The 15,977-nt window shown below is 38.1% G+C and overlaps 1 protein-coding gene across 1 annotated transcript in view; it reads right to left on the reverse strand.

The window, feature by feature from the left end:
* Positions 1 to 15,977, reverse strand: part of si:dkey-106n21.1 (solute carrier family 23 member 2) — a 102,180-nt gene that overhangs the window by 55,458 nt on the left and 30,745 nt on the right. Inside the window, exon 3 of the mRNA XM_051952637.1 lies at positions 3,452 to 3,609. Coding sequence (XP_051808597.1) covers positions 3,452 to 3,609 — 158 coding nt within the window. The remainder of the gene's footprint in view (positions 1 to 3,451; positions 3,610 to 15,977) is intronic.

A 15,977-nucleotide genomic window follows, 5' to 3' on the forward strand; every position in this document is an offset into this window, starting at 1 on the left:
GTGTGAAGTAACTGGATCAAAATATGTCAGACTAGGGTGACCTGGATCTGCTCAACACAAGCCAGAATAGAAGGAATTTTAATGAGCAGGTTGCTTTTCTCAGTGTCCGGGAGATCAGTCAGGAAGCACAACTGTATTAGCACAAGTGTTTTTTGGTTGAACTAACACAAACTTCTTTAGAATCCTTTATGACTCTCAACTGAACCAGCAAGAACTGTAAAAATGGGGGAGACAGGGAGTAGATGAGTTACAAACTGCATAATCATCATGTAATTTGATCAACAGCACAAATTTAAAACAGTCCCAGGTCATCCTCTTCCAGAGGTTTATGTTCAAAATTTACAAATCATTGGCTGGACCAGTCATTTCCAGCTTCTTTTTCTCCTTGCAACTCTTTAAAACAACCTTTTAGACTGAGAACAATTGTCACCTTTTCCCTTTAGCAATTTCCACACTTCTGCTTATAAGGGCTTCATTAAAACTTGTGGTTGTGCATGTTTGCTTAAACTTCAATCCAAATAATCTTTTACAGTGCTTTGCAGGATGCACACTACCAGTCAGAAGTTTGGACACACCTTCTCATTCAGTGGTTTTTATTTGATTATTTTACACATTGTAAATTAATACTGAAGACATTAAAATGATAAAAGAATACATATGGAATTATGTTGTAAATAAAAAGTGTTAATCTTCAGTTTAAATCTACAATGTAGAAAATAATACAAATAAATAAAAGCATTGAATGAGAAGGTTTGTCCAGACTTTTGACTGATAGTGTAATCTGGACTGTGTATGTGCAGTATGCATTATTATCTTTGCCTTTGTTGATTCGCAGCTTGCATTTTTCTATGCACTTCCGTCTGTGTGTCTTTGTGTGGCTTCTCTTGTATTGTCTTGTTTCACAAAAATGAAAACCACAGTTTGAAAGGGGAAATAAGAAATAAAGATGGACTTCCTTATTACTCAATGTCAGAGTGTTTGTTGGGATCTTACTTGTGTCCCTTTAAGCTTTTGCCAAACTATGTGGGTGGAAAACTCAAACAAAAGCATTAGCTATTTGCTCAGGCTTACTGTTACAGCAGTGAAGAAGAATGTGTATGTGGAGCCCTGTAGTGTATTGTACAGTGGTGCTGTGTTTCACATAAACAGTTTTTTTAAGAACAAGATTAATGCAGTAGTTTCAATGGGATTATTGTAATCAAAGTGTCAAATGGCTACCGAGATTTCACAACTCAATCATAAAAGTAAAGCCGCAAATTAAGCCATGTAAACTTTGGAGAACTTACGGTTCATAACTTATTCTGAAAGGGAAAGTCTCTTATCCACTTAGTGTGACGCAGAGCCTGACAGCAGACTGACTCACAGTTTAAATCCATGTGAACAATCAAAGGGGTTGTTACTTCAGGCAGTTTCAAAAAAGCTCAGTTCTGTTCTGTCAAGACATGAAATTTGTGAAACCATCACAGGACCACTCCAAAGAAACGATGCATGTAGGAGGACAGAGGTATGCTGTCACATAATCCTCAATAAATTAGAAGTAATGATTTGTCTTTATTGGTGATGTCAAACATTCAGAGCAAAGGTGAAAAGATTAATCTACCAGAGTATAAAGGAAACCTTTTTAAGTGCAGTCCCTCATTTTGCACCTGCTGGAATCTTACAGACCATCTCCAGTAAAAAACAAGCTGTCTGACCTTGTCAACCTTTCCACACATGGAAAGGTTCACAATGAGGACCCTAACCTTGTCAGCTTCCTCAGAATCAGTTTGCGGTTCTGATATGTATGTCTGAATTAGTGCACTTTAGTATTGTGGAGCACAGAGTAATTTTACAGTGTTTGAGCAGAGCTGGTGTGCTCCGGCTATAATGAATGGGAGAGGTGAGTGGAGGTTTCTTAGATCTGGAACATCTAGAAGATGCAATAGTGTAGAGGTACATTCAAGCCATTTTAAGCTAGGTTAATGTCACGGGACACATTTATACACTGAGAAGAATTTTTAGTTTTATGACCCATATTGGTCACTTGGGTGCTACATAGCACCTGGACCAAATTCTTACTTGCGATTAAAGCTTGGGGGCTCCCTAGTTTGGGCATAGGAGCTTCAGGAAGAAGGTAGAAGTGAATGTCTTTATTTACAACTTCATCAAACACAAAACAACCTACGAATCAAATACTATAAATTATCAAAGCTATACCACCTGTGTGAAAAAGTATTTTTTTCACACAGGTGGTATAGGTTTTCAACAATTGCCTCCCTGAACCTAAGAACTGGTTGGTCCCTTGGCAGCAACAACTGCAGTTAAATGTTTGTTACAGCTTGTGATCAGACTTTTACATCACCATTGAGGAATTTTGGCCCATTCCTCTCTGCACAGTAGTTTTAACTTGGTCATATTAGATGGTTTTCGATCATGAACTGACTTTTTAAGGTCTTGCTACAGCGTCTCGGTTAGATTGAAGTCCAGACTTGACTGGGCCACTCCAAAACATTAACTTAGTTCTTTTTGAGCCACTCAGAGGTGGACTTGCTTTTGAGTTTTGATCATTGTCAAGCTGCATAAATCATTTGCTTGGAGCTTTAGGTCATGAACTGTTCATGGATAATCTCCAGGAGGATTTTCTGTTAAAGGGTAGAATTGATGGCTCCATCAATGATGACAAGTCGTCCAGGTCATCAAACCATCACACTACCACCACCATGTTTCACTGCTGGTATCATGTTCTTCTTATGGAATGCAGTACTAGCTTTACACCAGATGTAACGGACCCATGTTTTCCAAAAAGTTCCACCTGTGACTCATCAGTCCACAGGATGTTATCCCACAAGTCTTGGAGCTCATCCATATATATATATATATATATATATATATATATATATTTGCAAATGCAGGATAAACAGGATAAACCTTTATGTTGTTTTTGGTCACTAATGGTTTGCCTCTTGCAACTCTCTCATGTTGCCATTTTGGTCCAGTGTCTTCCTTATTGTGGAATCAGTTAGACCGACCTTAACCTTAACATGTTTTCTCCACTTGTGGATAATGTCTGTCACTGTAGTTCTCTGGAGTCCCAGAGCCTTAGCAATGGCTTTGTAGCCCTCCAGACTGATAAATGTCAATGACTGTGTTTTGTTTCTCTTCTTGAATCTCTTTAAAACGTGGCATCATGTGCTGCTTGTTGAGACCCTTTAGCTACTTCACAGCACCAAACAGGTTGTATTTAGTGATGTTTAGGCTCAACAAGCTTAGCAGGAATCATACATGGGTGTGGCTGGTGAAACCTTGAACCGAACTGCCAAATGAATTTGGTCATTTGGTAGATTGATAGATAGGGCAAGATGGGCTGAACAGCATTTTTCCTTCAAAAAATTAAGTGTTGCGTGCATGCGTGTGTGCATGCATGTGTGTCTGTCTGGTTTGCTGGCGCTGTAAAGCAGTAAAGGGGTGTTACCTGGTTCCCAGAGTCGTCTGCAGCAATGTACATAATCCTGACACAAAGAATATAGTGGAGATGAGCTGGCTTTTGGCAACGTTGTTGTCCTTTATGCAAAGTGGTTCAGCCAGGATCAGTGGGACTGCAATGATGCCACCAAAAGCAAGGATGTAGTGCTGTGGGAAATGGATAAATAGAGTCAGTCTTTGGAAGGGAGAACACATTTTTCTTTTAACCAAAATAATCTAAGCTCCTAGGAATATTCTGAACCCATGTATGTATTTGTTTTAATATGTTTATGTGTCTCTTAAAAATTCAGACATTTACCTGCCATTGCAATGAATGATGGAAAAGTCACACTCTAAAATATATCGAGATAAATTACTAACTAAAAATGATGCAGTGTCTTTTAGAAAATACAAAATAGTAAAAGTAAAGTCACGCCATCATTGCTGTTTTGAACAATCCAGGATGGAATCCCAAAAAAAATGTTTTTTGGCAGTCAAAGTGAACAGTAGTAAAAAGAATGCATGGCCTTTTCACATTATTTTTTTCATCAGTTAAAATTCATTTTAAAATAATTGCAATGAAAAGCAAATCCATTATTTTTCATACAAAGCAGGATGTAATGTCAAAACTAAGTTGGAGACAGCACAGAAATTCAATATAATTTCAAACCAGAGTACACTTTAAGGCACAAAGCAACAACTTGTATCATCACAAAAGGTAAGTTCTGCTGTTTACTGTGATATGTCTACATTTTAAAACAATAGGGTCTTGATCACTTATTTAGCAGGAGTGTGAAAATGTAAGAAGAAATTATTACAGCTTTTATTTTGCAGAGGTTTGATTTGCTTAAAAGAGATGATCACTTCAGCATGCAGTCTTGAAACCTTTGGCTACATAGAAATGATATTGTTATTTGCATTACCATAGATATGATTTCAGCATATCATATCTAATGTATGCAATGATAGATATCAACATATCTAAGCGATTATGAGTTTATGAATAATTCAAACCAGAGTGATGGTGTGGAGATGGATGCAGAACTGTACTCAGGTGGTGACTATGATTAAATGTGATGGAAATTTAAAACAATTTTTCAGACATCTTGGTTGAGAGTCTTGGAAAGATCAAGTCATGCAGTTATATTCGATACGTGCTACGTCTTACTGCATTAAATACTTAAATAGAATTTCAGCTGAGAAGAAGGGATGGTAACCTGAAAGGAAGTGCAAGAAGTGCCTCTGCCGAGCTGTTTGTTTATTTGCAGTTTTGAACTTCTAGTTTTTCTTTGTCATAAGTACGAGTTAAATTTGGCTTCAGAAGATTTTTTTCAGTTCGACCAGAAAGACTGTAACTGAGCCTTTAACTAAAAAGAAATCCTAGTTCAACTGCTACACTTTAAGAATTGTTTAAGCTAATATACACTACTGTTCAAATTTTGGGGTCACCCAAAATCACTTTTATTCATGTGCTAGCATAATTGCACAAGGGTCTTCTTATCATCAATTAGTCTTTCAACACCATTAGCTAACACAATGTACATGAAGACAGGAGTGATGGGTGTCAGAAATGGGCCTCTGTACTCCGAGATATTCCATTAAAAATCAGCTGTTTGCAGCTAGAATAGTCATTTACCACATTAACAATGTCTAAGCTGAATTTCTGATTCACTTAATGTTATCTTCAGGTGTTCAACTTGAAGGCCATCAGCTAAGAATTTAGATTGGAGTATATTTGTATTGTATGACATGAATTAATCATTATCATACGTTCATCAGTATCATAGCTATAGTGTCACATAATGCTATATCCACAACAATACCTTCCAAAACTTTATGTCATGAAATAAATGACCCTCAGTTTCAGAAACAGACACCACAGTGTAGCAACAACAGTTCCATCACTGGTTCTGCAGGACAACAGACTGTATATAAAAGATAGGTGAATTGACTGAAAAGTCATCCATTGGTTTGTGGACGACCATTCTGAGGTCTCAACTTTGGTCATCACCATCTTGCTCTTGATGCTGAAACCAGACCAGATGTGTACACATCATTAGCAGCTCCCCCAGCAACCACTATAGATTTGTGTGTACAGTTGTTGGCTAAAATAGCTTGTTGGAAAAAAACAAAACAAAACAAAGGATGTGAGAAACATGGATGAAATGAGAAACAAAGGACTCACAAAGAATGCTCATGTACAGAGCCCTGAATTCTTTCCTCCACCCATGACCATCTGTACACAGTGGCCTGTATGAGCTACACCAAGATAATTTTCCACATCTCAAACTTCTTGGGCTCAAACTGAAGCATAAACATCCCACACGCTCTGTTCATGTATGTGCAGAGGTGGTGCTGGTGGGAATTGCCGCTGAATTTGAACAAAGTAGGAAAAAAAAGATTGAAGGCAGTTGTTGATAGACCTCTAAATATTTATGGAGGTATTTTCAAACCTGTCACTCCCATAATCCAAACAGAGTTGTCTAAGGTCAGTTGAATGACACACAAAACAGCAAGGAGGTTTCCTTACAAAAGGTGGTCTGCTGTGGTAGCCCCATGTCATCTCCAGTAAATGTATTCATCTGAGATTCACAGGAGGCCCTCATTACAGCTAAGCTGTGTAAACCTCACTGTGTTTAGACTTTGCACATGGAAAGTGAAAACTTACTGAGTGAAATATGTATATATATATATATATATATATATATATATATATATATATATATATATATATATACATACATATTCGAGAAGGCAACAGTCAGAGCTACCACAATGACCACAATGAGCCACTGTATCATGAACACATGCTCATTAAAGTCTAAAGTCCACTAGCCTCAAAGATTTTCTTAATGTGGGAATATGGCCTTTTATTTACTTTGATTTTCTTTATTTGCATGATTATTTTTGTGTGGTTTCCTTATATTTTGTTGTGAAATTATTTGCTTGATTTCTGTGTTGGTTTGTCAAATTGCATGTTTTGTTGTGTTGCTTTTCTTTGTATATTCTTTTTTGTTTCTGGATGGGTTCAGGTCACGCCCACTACCTGCCGGTGTGAACAGGTGTTGTGCTGTAGAAAGCACCCCTGCCGGGAAATGCACCCCCTCGCGGGAGCGCGCACTCACCACTCATCTGTAGGGGAAGTGAAGCGCTATCGCAGACAAACGCAGGGGAGAATACTATTTTACGATTTAATTATTTGTTAAGGAGATTAGGAGAGAAGAACATCGGTTGCTTACAGTCTCTAAAGCTCCTCTAAAGAGTGTAAATAACATATGTTCTTTTCAACTCAGAATCGGATAAAAGTCGGATAATAATGAACGCAAACTAACACCTTATAGTATGTTCTTTGAAAATATAACCCAGACATAATTACAAAATGAATTAAATTGATTTAAGGAGCAAGTTTAATTCATTGGACTTGTGTTTCACAAGGCTAAATACGTATAATCAAGCTTTCACTGCAATATGTTGGTACAAAAGTATGCACGTTTAATTGGATTGACCTGTAGCCTATACAACCTACATGCAAGATATTCAGTATATTCAATACAAAGCATTAGATGCTGGGGCCATCAGAAAAACAAATTGGGGGGGGGGTGTTTCACCCTGCCGTGAAAAGCACCCCCCTGCTAACTTTTAAGAGGAAGGTGCCACACGCATGAAACTGACTCCACATCAGCATCAATCCTTTGAATAAAGCTACTCTGAATAAGTATTTGATGTTTGAAGAAACACACCACATTCATGAAACCATAACTTGTCAATATTAGTTTGTGTGTGTTGTTTTTCAAAATTGTACGCTGAATTTCATTTGCATCTTTGCAAATGAAATAAGATAATAAAGGATAAGATAAGATTAGATATTCCTTTTTTAGTCCCACAAGGGGAAATTCTGATTTACAGCAGCAAAAGGTAGCCTATCTTAGAGCAGGCCATAGGCGACAGAAAATACAATAGAATTATAGTACAAATAAAACATATATTGCAGGAGCACAAATAAATACATAATGTGGAATATGCGAAATATTAAAAAGTATTTACAAACAGTTATGTACAGGTTGGGTATTACAGACTTGGTGTGGGGGTGGAAATATACACCTATACACACAAACACACACATAAATATATACAAAATACATATGAAATCACATAACCTACAATGTATCATAAATTAACAAAAACAATAAATAACAGTATACCTGATTTTTAAAAAGTTAAAACCATACTTTCAGTATTTTTTTTCAAAGTCTAAATGTTCATTTTCTCTGAACACCAAACAGAACCACTCATTTACAGTTGTGAACTTTTATGATCTCAAATGAGATTTAAGTGTATTTATAAATACCTGTGTACTTTCAGTACAACAAAGATAGTGAAGCAGATTATTCCAAGTAGCCTACATATTAACTGCCTTGGCCCCTTTATTTAGTGTAACAATTTTACTTTATATTACATAATTACAAAGTAATGTGATCAGTCAATATATTATAATGTAGCCAAAATGGGTCAAGTCATTTTATCATTATTTATATTTATTTCAAGAGCATGATGTGATGCTAAATACACATTAAAGCCTATTTTACGCCAGTTACGCAAATTACGCTACTCCAATGAGATGGCACACTTTTGGGAATACCTATAGGCTAAAGATCTGGAAATCAACAGCTTCCTGTAGCATAACAAGTAGGCCCTAACAGCTGAAAGCAATATGGATCCAGTATTGTTTACAACTATTTTGGATTACAAAATCGAAGGCAGATATCCTGATAATACAACAAAGACAGAAAAAAATGAAATTTGACGGAAGGCCTCAAAATTTGTTCTCGAAGGTGAGTAATGCATGTGTAGTTCAACTATGGACATTACGCACTTACGCTGATTTTGATTGTACGTCTCCGACTCAGTTTATTTTATTTTTTTTAACGTTAATGCATGTTGCAATTTATTTTCTAGATGGAGCACTGTAGTGGTAAGAGGCACAGAGGAGGCTGATGCCATTTTTAAGGACTTTCATGCCAGCGCTACAGGTGCTCACACTGGCCAAAAAAACCCGAGATGCGATTTCAAAAAGGTTTTTCTGGCCTGGGATGGCAGCTGACATAGATAAATGGGTAAGTAAGTGCAAGTTCACTGCAACTGAAGAAAAAATAAGCACATTGGTATTTATTTATTTTCAGCACAGTACTCATGAAGGTGTATGCATGTATATGTGAGTCATTCCTACTATTCGGTGCCATTTCAGCTTACTAACTTTCCTTAAAAAAATTACATATATCTGTAATTTTATGGTTCATCTGAGGGAGGGCCTGTGAAACTATAACTAACTATAAGAGACTATAAGAAAATTATAATAACAACTATAAGGAAACTATAAGAAAAATAGCTTGGTCCAGCTCAGGATGTAATGATTTAATAATTTATACAATTTTTTTGCATGTGGCATAGGCCAAATGTTCCCCCTGTTACCGGTCATTCTTACATAAAAACATGCGAGTTATGAATGCACAGTCAGTGTAACATTTACATTTTCAAAGAGCTAAAATGTTCCTTTCTATGCCCTGCAAAGGCATTTCACAAACCATAAATAAACAAGTAATATTCTTAAAAAGACAGGTTCTATTTCATGGCATAATGTAATTTAAACACATTTCTTTTACAATAAAAAAAAATCTGTTGGTTTTATCCCAAATTTTAAGTTATTCAATTTTCCTCTTATGTCTTTGTAAGTTACTATAACAACATACATATTATTTGTAAAAATTACTTTACTTTAAAAAATTCACTTTCTGAGAAACCAAAAAGAGACAAGGCCATGTCATTAAAAGTGTACAACAATCAGCCAATAAAAACTCTGGGAGGTTGTAGCCTGAAAGTGACAGCTAAAGGAAAACAGCACAACCTGATGTTCACAATAGTACCAAGTGGACATGAGTCAATCCTGGGAGACAAGGCATCTGAAGACCTTGGATTAGTGAAATGAATCTATCAAATCAACAGTGACAATGTCAAAATGGACAATTCAAACAAAGGACTGTCACAAAATGAAGGTAGCACAAGTATAGTAAATAAATACACTTCTGTCTTTAAAGGACACGGTACGCTGCCTTACACTTACAAAATACAGCTCAAGGAAGATGCTAAACCTGTAGTGCATGCCCCAAGAAGAGTACCAGCACCTCTCAAAGCTGGATTAAAAAAATAACTAAACAGAATGACACAGATGGGAGTCACTGAGAGAGTAGAAGAGCCCACAGACTGGGTTAATTCCATCACGTGTTAAAAAGAGAAATTCCCCTGAGTTGCGTGTCTGCCTAGATCTTAAAGATCTGAAAGGTTTGGAAGGAACACGTGTTTATATTGATGACTTAGTAGTCTGGGGTAACACAAAACAACAACATGATGAGAGACTCGAGAAGCTGTTACAAAGAGTGAAAAAGTATGGACTAAAACTAAAAAGAGAGAAATGTCTGTTTGGAGTTACAGAATTGACGTTCCTGGGAGACAAGGTCACAGCAAATGGAGTGGTCCCAGACAAAACCAAAGTGCAAGCCATACTGGACATGCCAGCTCCAACTGATAAAAAAGGAGTTCTGCGAGCAATGGGGATGATAAACTTTCTGGGCAAGTTCATTCCTAACCTCTCCTCAAAGACAAAGTGTCTAAGAGAGCTGCTGCATCACAATGTAGCTTTCAAGTGGACTACAAAACATGAAAAAGAATGGAAAGAACTAAAGAGAACTGTGACAGCTGAGCCAGTCCTTACCTACTTTGATCCAACAAAACCAACCAAAATCTCCACCGATGCATCAAAAGGCGGGCTAGGTGCCGTACTGCTACAAATGAACAAAGGAACATGGCAACCTGTAGCCTATGCATCGAAGTCAATGAGAGAAACTGAGAAATGCTATGCGCAGATTGAAAAGGAGTCACTGGGCCTAGTGTTTGGGTGTGGTACGTTTCACACTTATGCTTATGGACTGCCCACATTCACAGCAGAGACTGATCATAAACCACTTATTTCAATTTGAAAAAAGAATCTCAACGACATGTCGCCCAGAATCCAACGCATGATGATGACATCGCAGCGCTATGATTTTGATCTGATTTACACGCCTTGAAAATACATAGTGCTTGCTGACACACTTTCTCGAGCACCAGTGCCTGACAGTGAGACTGAGTGCATCACAACAGAAGAGGCTGAGGCTCACATCAGCATGATCACAGCCTCACTGCCTGCAACAGACGCTATGCTGCAACAGATCATCAAAGAGACAGCAATGGACCCTGTACTGAACAAAGTAACACAATGTATGAACTATGGCTGGACAAAAGGAATCTGCCCACAGTTTTTCCCTGTGCGGGCAGAGTTATGTATGTCCAACGGCATCCTGCTGAGAAAGGACAGGATTGTTATTCCACAAACTATGCACAAAGATATGCTTCAACGCCTTCATGAAGGACACCTGGGAGTAGAGAAATGTAAGAGAAGAGCACGAGAAGCCATCTACTGGCCAGGCATTAACAAGGACATAGAGGAAATGATTCAAAAATGCCAAGTTTGCCAAAAACATCACTACAAACAAGTCAAAGAGCCAATGCTGGCAGCTGACCTTCCTTCAGCACCCTGGCAAAAGGTGGGCACAGATTTATTTCAGTTGCATGGCAAAGACTATCTTCTTGTCATAGACTATTACTCTAACTATCCTGAGATTGTCCAACTCTCCAGCACCACTGCACAGTCTGTTATTGTGCACATGAAAGGATTCTTTGCGAGACATGGAATCCCACAGTGTGTCGTGAGTGACAATGGCCCACAATATGTTTGTGGAGAGTTTAAGGAGTTTGCAAGGCAATATGCATTCAAGCACATTACATCAAGCCCTTTGTACCCACAAGCAAATGGTCAGGCTGAAAAAGGAGTACAAATCGTCAAGAGACTGCTGAAGAAAGCCAAAGATGGTAAGACTGACCCTTACCTTGCTTTACTAAGTTACAGAGCTGCACCTCTGGAGTGTGGAGCATCACCTGCTCAGCTACTCATGTGTCATAAACTCCGCACCACACTTCCACAAGTACAACAAGGACGTAACAACAACATCTGGATGGACAACAAAAAGAGGCTCAAACCCAAACAGAAAATGACGTATGACAGAGCTACAAAACATCTGGAACCTCTTTGTGAAAAGGACACTGTAAGGATCGAAGGACCTGATTGCTGGGACAGAAAAGCAACTGTACTCAGTGAAGTTGGACCTAGATCTTACATTGTGGAAACCGAGGATGGACAAAAAGTGAGGAGAAACAGAAGGAGTCTGTTAAAGACTCAAGAGGATACTGAAAAACATTCTGCTGAGGCTGAACCTGAAAAACAAAATGATACACCAGTTTAGGGTGACCATACATCCTCTTTTGCCCAGACATGTCCTCTTTTGAGAGGCTGTCCGGCCTGTCTGGCCGGCGTTTATAAAGTCCTTCAAATGTCCTGGTTTTTGATCTTGCCTAGCTTGAGCGCGTCACAGACCAGTGTATTTATCATTGGTTGTTGCTAGAGGTACGGACCCGTACCCGTAGCCTGTGGACTACGGATACGGCACTTGCCATTTGCCAATCAGATACGCGAGATCTGGTCATGTGACTCCCGGTAGACGCTAGCGGTACGGACCCGTAGCATCGGTACGACAGGTACGGACCCTAAACCTGACCCTAACACTAACCCTAACCTTAACCTTAACCTTTGCTTACCTTTCAACAGTTTGCAGTGGTTAGCAGCTTCTTGACTCGCGAGACTCGCGTACGGGTCCGTATCTGTCTGGCAAATGGAAAGTGCCGTACCCGTAGCCTGTGGGCTACGGATACGGGTCCGTATCCGTAGACACTACCTTTATCATTCACGTTGAATGGTTCCTTTGGAAACACGCTCTGAGAGGCGAAGTTTGAGGCGAAAAAAGTACCCCTGTTCCCCGGGTCGTGTCAAATGGGAGACAGAATGTACAGTTTGCAAAGCTGGGACTTATGTCTCTGTAGCTAATAAGAAAAGGAAAAAGAAGGAAAAAAAGGACTGTTGACTTGAGGCAGTATTTCTATATTTTTTTCATTTGCCATTAGACACATTATTTTGAAGAATGGGCTAACTGAACATTGAAGAATAGGCTACCTCTCTTTTTTCTTTTTGTTTAATATTTTGAGGCATTATTTCTATTTTTACATAATTGATAATTGGGAGGTTATTTTGAAGAATGGTACTCTACCTCACTTTTCCTAACTAAGGTGTAAGTGTCAGACTTAAGAGAGATGATTATTTCTTATTCTGTTAACCACGCCCGACGAGTACGTCGGCAGGGTTATTGCATTCGGTGCGGTATCTGCCTGGGTAAGTATGTATGTATGTATGTATGTATGTATGTATGTATGTATGTATGTATGTATGTATGTGTGTATGTATGTATGTATGTGGCTATGTCCGGTCCGATATCTCTGCAACCGCTGAAGTCAGGATAATCAAATTTGACACTAAAGATCAGTCTAAGGTCCCCTGCTCAGTTGTGGAGTTACAGGTCAGCAGATCAAGTAGGGAGGGAGATACGTACGATGATCAAAATTGATACATATTGCATCAGTTGTATAGGGAGGACAGGGTTTTCGCCAGCAGAGGGCGTGGTTCTGCCCTCTACTGAGGGCTCATCCAGTTAAACATCTGAATACATGTGTTCCTACACAACTTGAGTCAATAACTATTAAAGACTAGAGCATGCCGTATTTGTATGTGACTGATTATATTGTTTAGGAGAATTGCTTTAAATTAATAAATATATTAATTAATTAATAAATTTTTCGCGCGCGAGCTGGAACTGTGTCCTCTTTTCAGAGAAACAGAATATGGTCACCCTATACCAGTTGCACACCAAACGGAACCTCAGGCAACCTCTCAAATGACTGAACCTGTCAGAAAGTCTGCAAGAGTTAGAAAGCCACCTGACAGACTTATTGAAAATGTTTAATGTTTGTTAGCTAAAAGTAAGGTACCTTGTTATTTGTTACACATTTTGGTAATAGGTACGTGAATTTTGCACTTGTTTGTTTAACCCTTTACGCTTCAGTGCGTCGTAATTTGCATAGGAATTTCAAGAATGTCCGACGGCTGCAAACCCGATTATATAAACACTATACGCCGATGGAAAGCTTAGATTCTCATGAATCCGCTGGTATAAACCACTTTCAGATGTGATTACCACAGCGGGTGAGAAAAACACATTTGTCCGACAAAAACAAATATTCATCCATCCGTTCTCTATACACGGCTTCAATGCACACAACGCGACTCACATTTCCGGGTTCATTATTACACACAGAAAAAAAGATTCCACAAAAAATGGCCATAATCCAACCTTTTACATTTAGTGCATCTGTTAGTGCATCAGCCTTTTACATCCAGACAACACAAGCCAGTAAACTATTTTGTCCAAAACATGTCCTGAAGTCGGTATAAAATCCATGAATCGGTCGTTTTCAAGGAAATGCACCTCGCGATGTGCGTCCAATATTCCCTGTATTTTTCGTCATTTTTTAAATTTAAAAATAGAATATTAGCGATTTTTTTGTACTGAAAACGGCTGGAATTGACTGAAGTCCCAGTGTATGTCACTTCTGGAGACATGCAAAATTAGGGCTGCAGCTTATCATAATTTTAATTCTCAATCAAATTTTCTGATTTGTTTCTTTATTTTCAGTGGCCTTGAAGGAATAAAAAAAAAAGAACATTTGTTACTAAAGTTTCCCTGAGACCAAGGTGCTGCCTTCAAATGTCAGTTCGGAATGAATACTTTCCAGATGTTCAGTTCTCTGTTGCAAAGTGCTGAGAAAATCAGTGAATGTTCACATCTGAGAAGCTTAGTCCTGTGGAGTCTGGGCACTTTTTCCTAAGAAAAATGACCATTACCGAAACATTAAATATAATAAATCTGTTTATACAAACTGCATAAATAGTCAAAAGAATGCAAGTTCAGGTGCCTGCACTTAGTAATTTTCTTAGAAGTTATAACTTCCGTGAAATGAATGCTCACAAATGAAACTGTGAAGTTACAAATAAAAAAGGAAAACTGAGCTGTAAAAAATGAGAAGATGTTAAAGGGAAAGGATCGTTGTTGGAAAAGAAGTTGCTTGAGCTATGAAAGTAATAGGATCCAACTGGTCAAAAATAAGACAAGAATTGTGTTTGTAGTTTTTTTTTCTTCCAATTTTATGTTTTAAAGTTTTATTGGCAATGTGTATCTTTTTTTTGATAACTTGTAGTGAGGCCTCCTATTGTTCCAATTCCAAACTTTTTCTTCAAAATGTACATTATTATAAATATAAATTTCATTCTCATTAACGTTTTAAAAGAACCTTTATTTCATCCTAAAATGAACATTTTGAAAATTCTTTGTATATGAAAGAGCTCCAAAGTCCACATTAGGAGGGAAGGATGGCAGCAGCAGCATCTGCCATGTTAAAGAGTTATTCTTAGATTAAAGTTCTATTTTCCCTCATCTCATTGTTTAGTTTCAATTTTCACCGTTCATTGGTTAGGATTGGGTACCAAAAGTGTGCGGTTAGTTTTAGGAAAACAGCAGAGTTTGGGAAAAATAAGACCCTTTCATAACATGTTTAAAGCTACTCTTCTATTCTCTGAATATTGTCCTGTCCTGAATGTACGTTTCCGTCAATTGTGCAGCTGCATAAGGTGGCACTAGTCTTGCTAAACCAGGCTATTCTGTGGAAAAAATAATAATAAAAAATTCACCCATCTCTATTTCGAAGGAACACTGCATCCTTCACTTAGCTACACCCACAATGCCTATGATTGGTTTCAAGAAATTCTACCAAACCAGAGCATTTTTCACCTCACAGCAGTATGATAGTGTGATGCTGCCATACCAATTTGTATGCTTGTTGATGACAGTTGTGATTAGAATGAATAATCCACTGAAAGAAAATGCATAGGTGTACTTTAATGTGCAATCTAAATGCTCTGCAAAACTTTACATTTTTACTGCAGGATGCTCCTGCTCACATGTTGTTGCTGTTGTTGTTTTCCATAGTGAAGTGGATTTTGAAAATGTTAACACGCAGATACTGGAAGGAGAGGAGGAAGCTGCCTGATATGAGCGGTCAATGGCAAGCTTATACTTTCATCCAATACATCCAACGATTCAGAGTGCAGTGGCATTATTCAGGCTCACCACCAATCCGTTCCAGTGGTCACTCAATGGTATTGCAACAGAAGAAATCCATTTACAGGCCCGTAGACCACCACTTTCAAAGAGACTGTATAAAACTATCGACAGGACAGCTCTACATGCACAGAGAGGTTTCTTTTCTTTACCCTCTCTGTCATTTATGAATTCTTGATTCATGGATATTTTATACTTGAAAAATGATCCCAGTCAATTTTATTCTGGTGATGTTAAGTCTAAAGTCGTGAATATGTTTTTTTTTTACATCTTTAAATGTGGAATCCCCAGTTGTCCTTAATACAATGATGATGAACACATGGA

This window comes from Acanthochromis polyacanthus, chromosome 8 (assembly GCF_021347895.1).
Source record: "Acanthochromis polyacanthus isolate Apoly-LR-REF ecotype Palm Island chromosome 8, KAUST_Apoly_ChrSc, whole genome shotgun sequence".
Classification (NCBI taxonomy): Eukaryota; Metazoa; Chordata; class Actinopteri; family Pomacentridae; genus Acanthochromis; species Acanthochromis polyacanthus.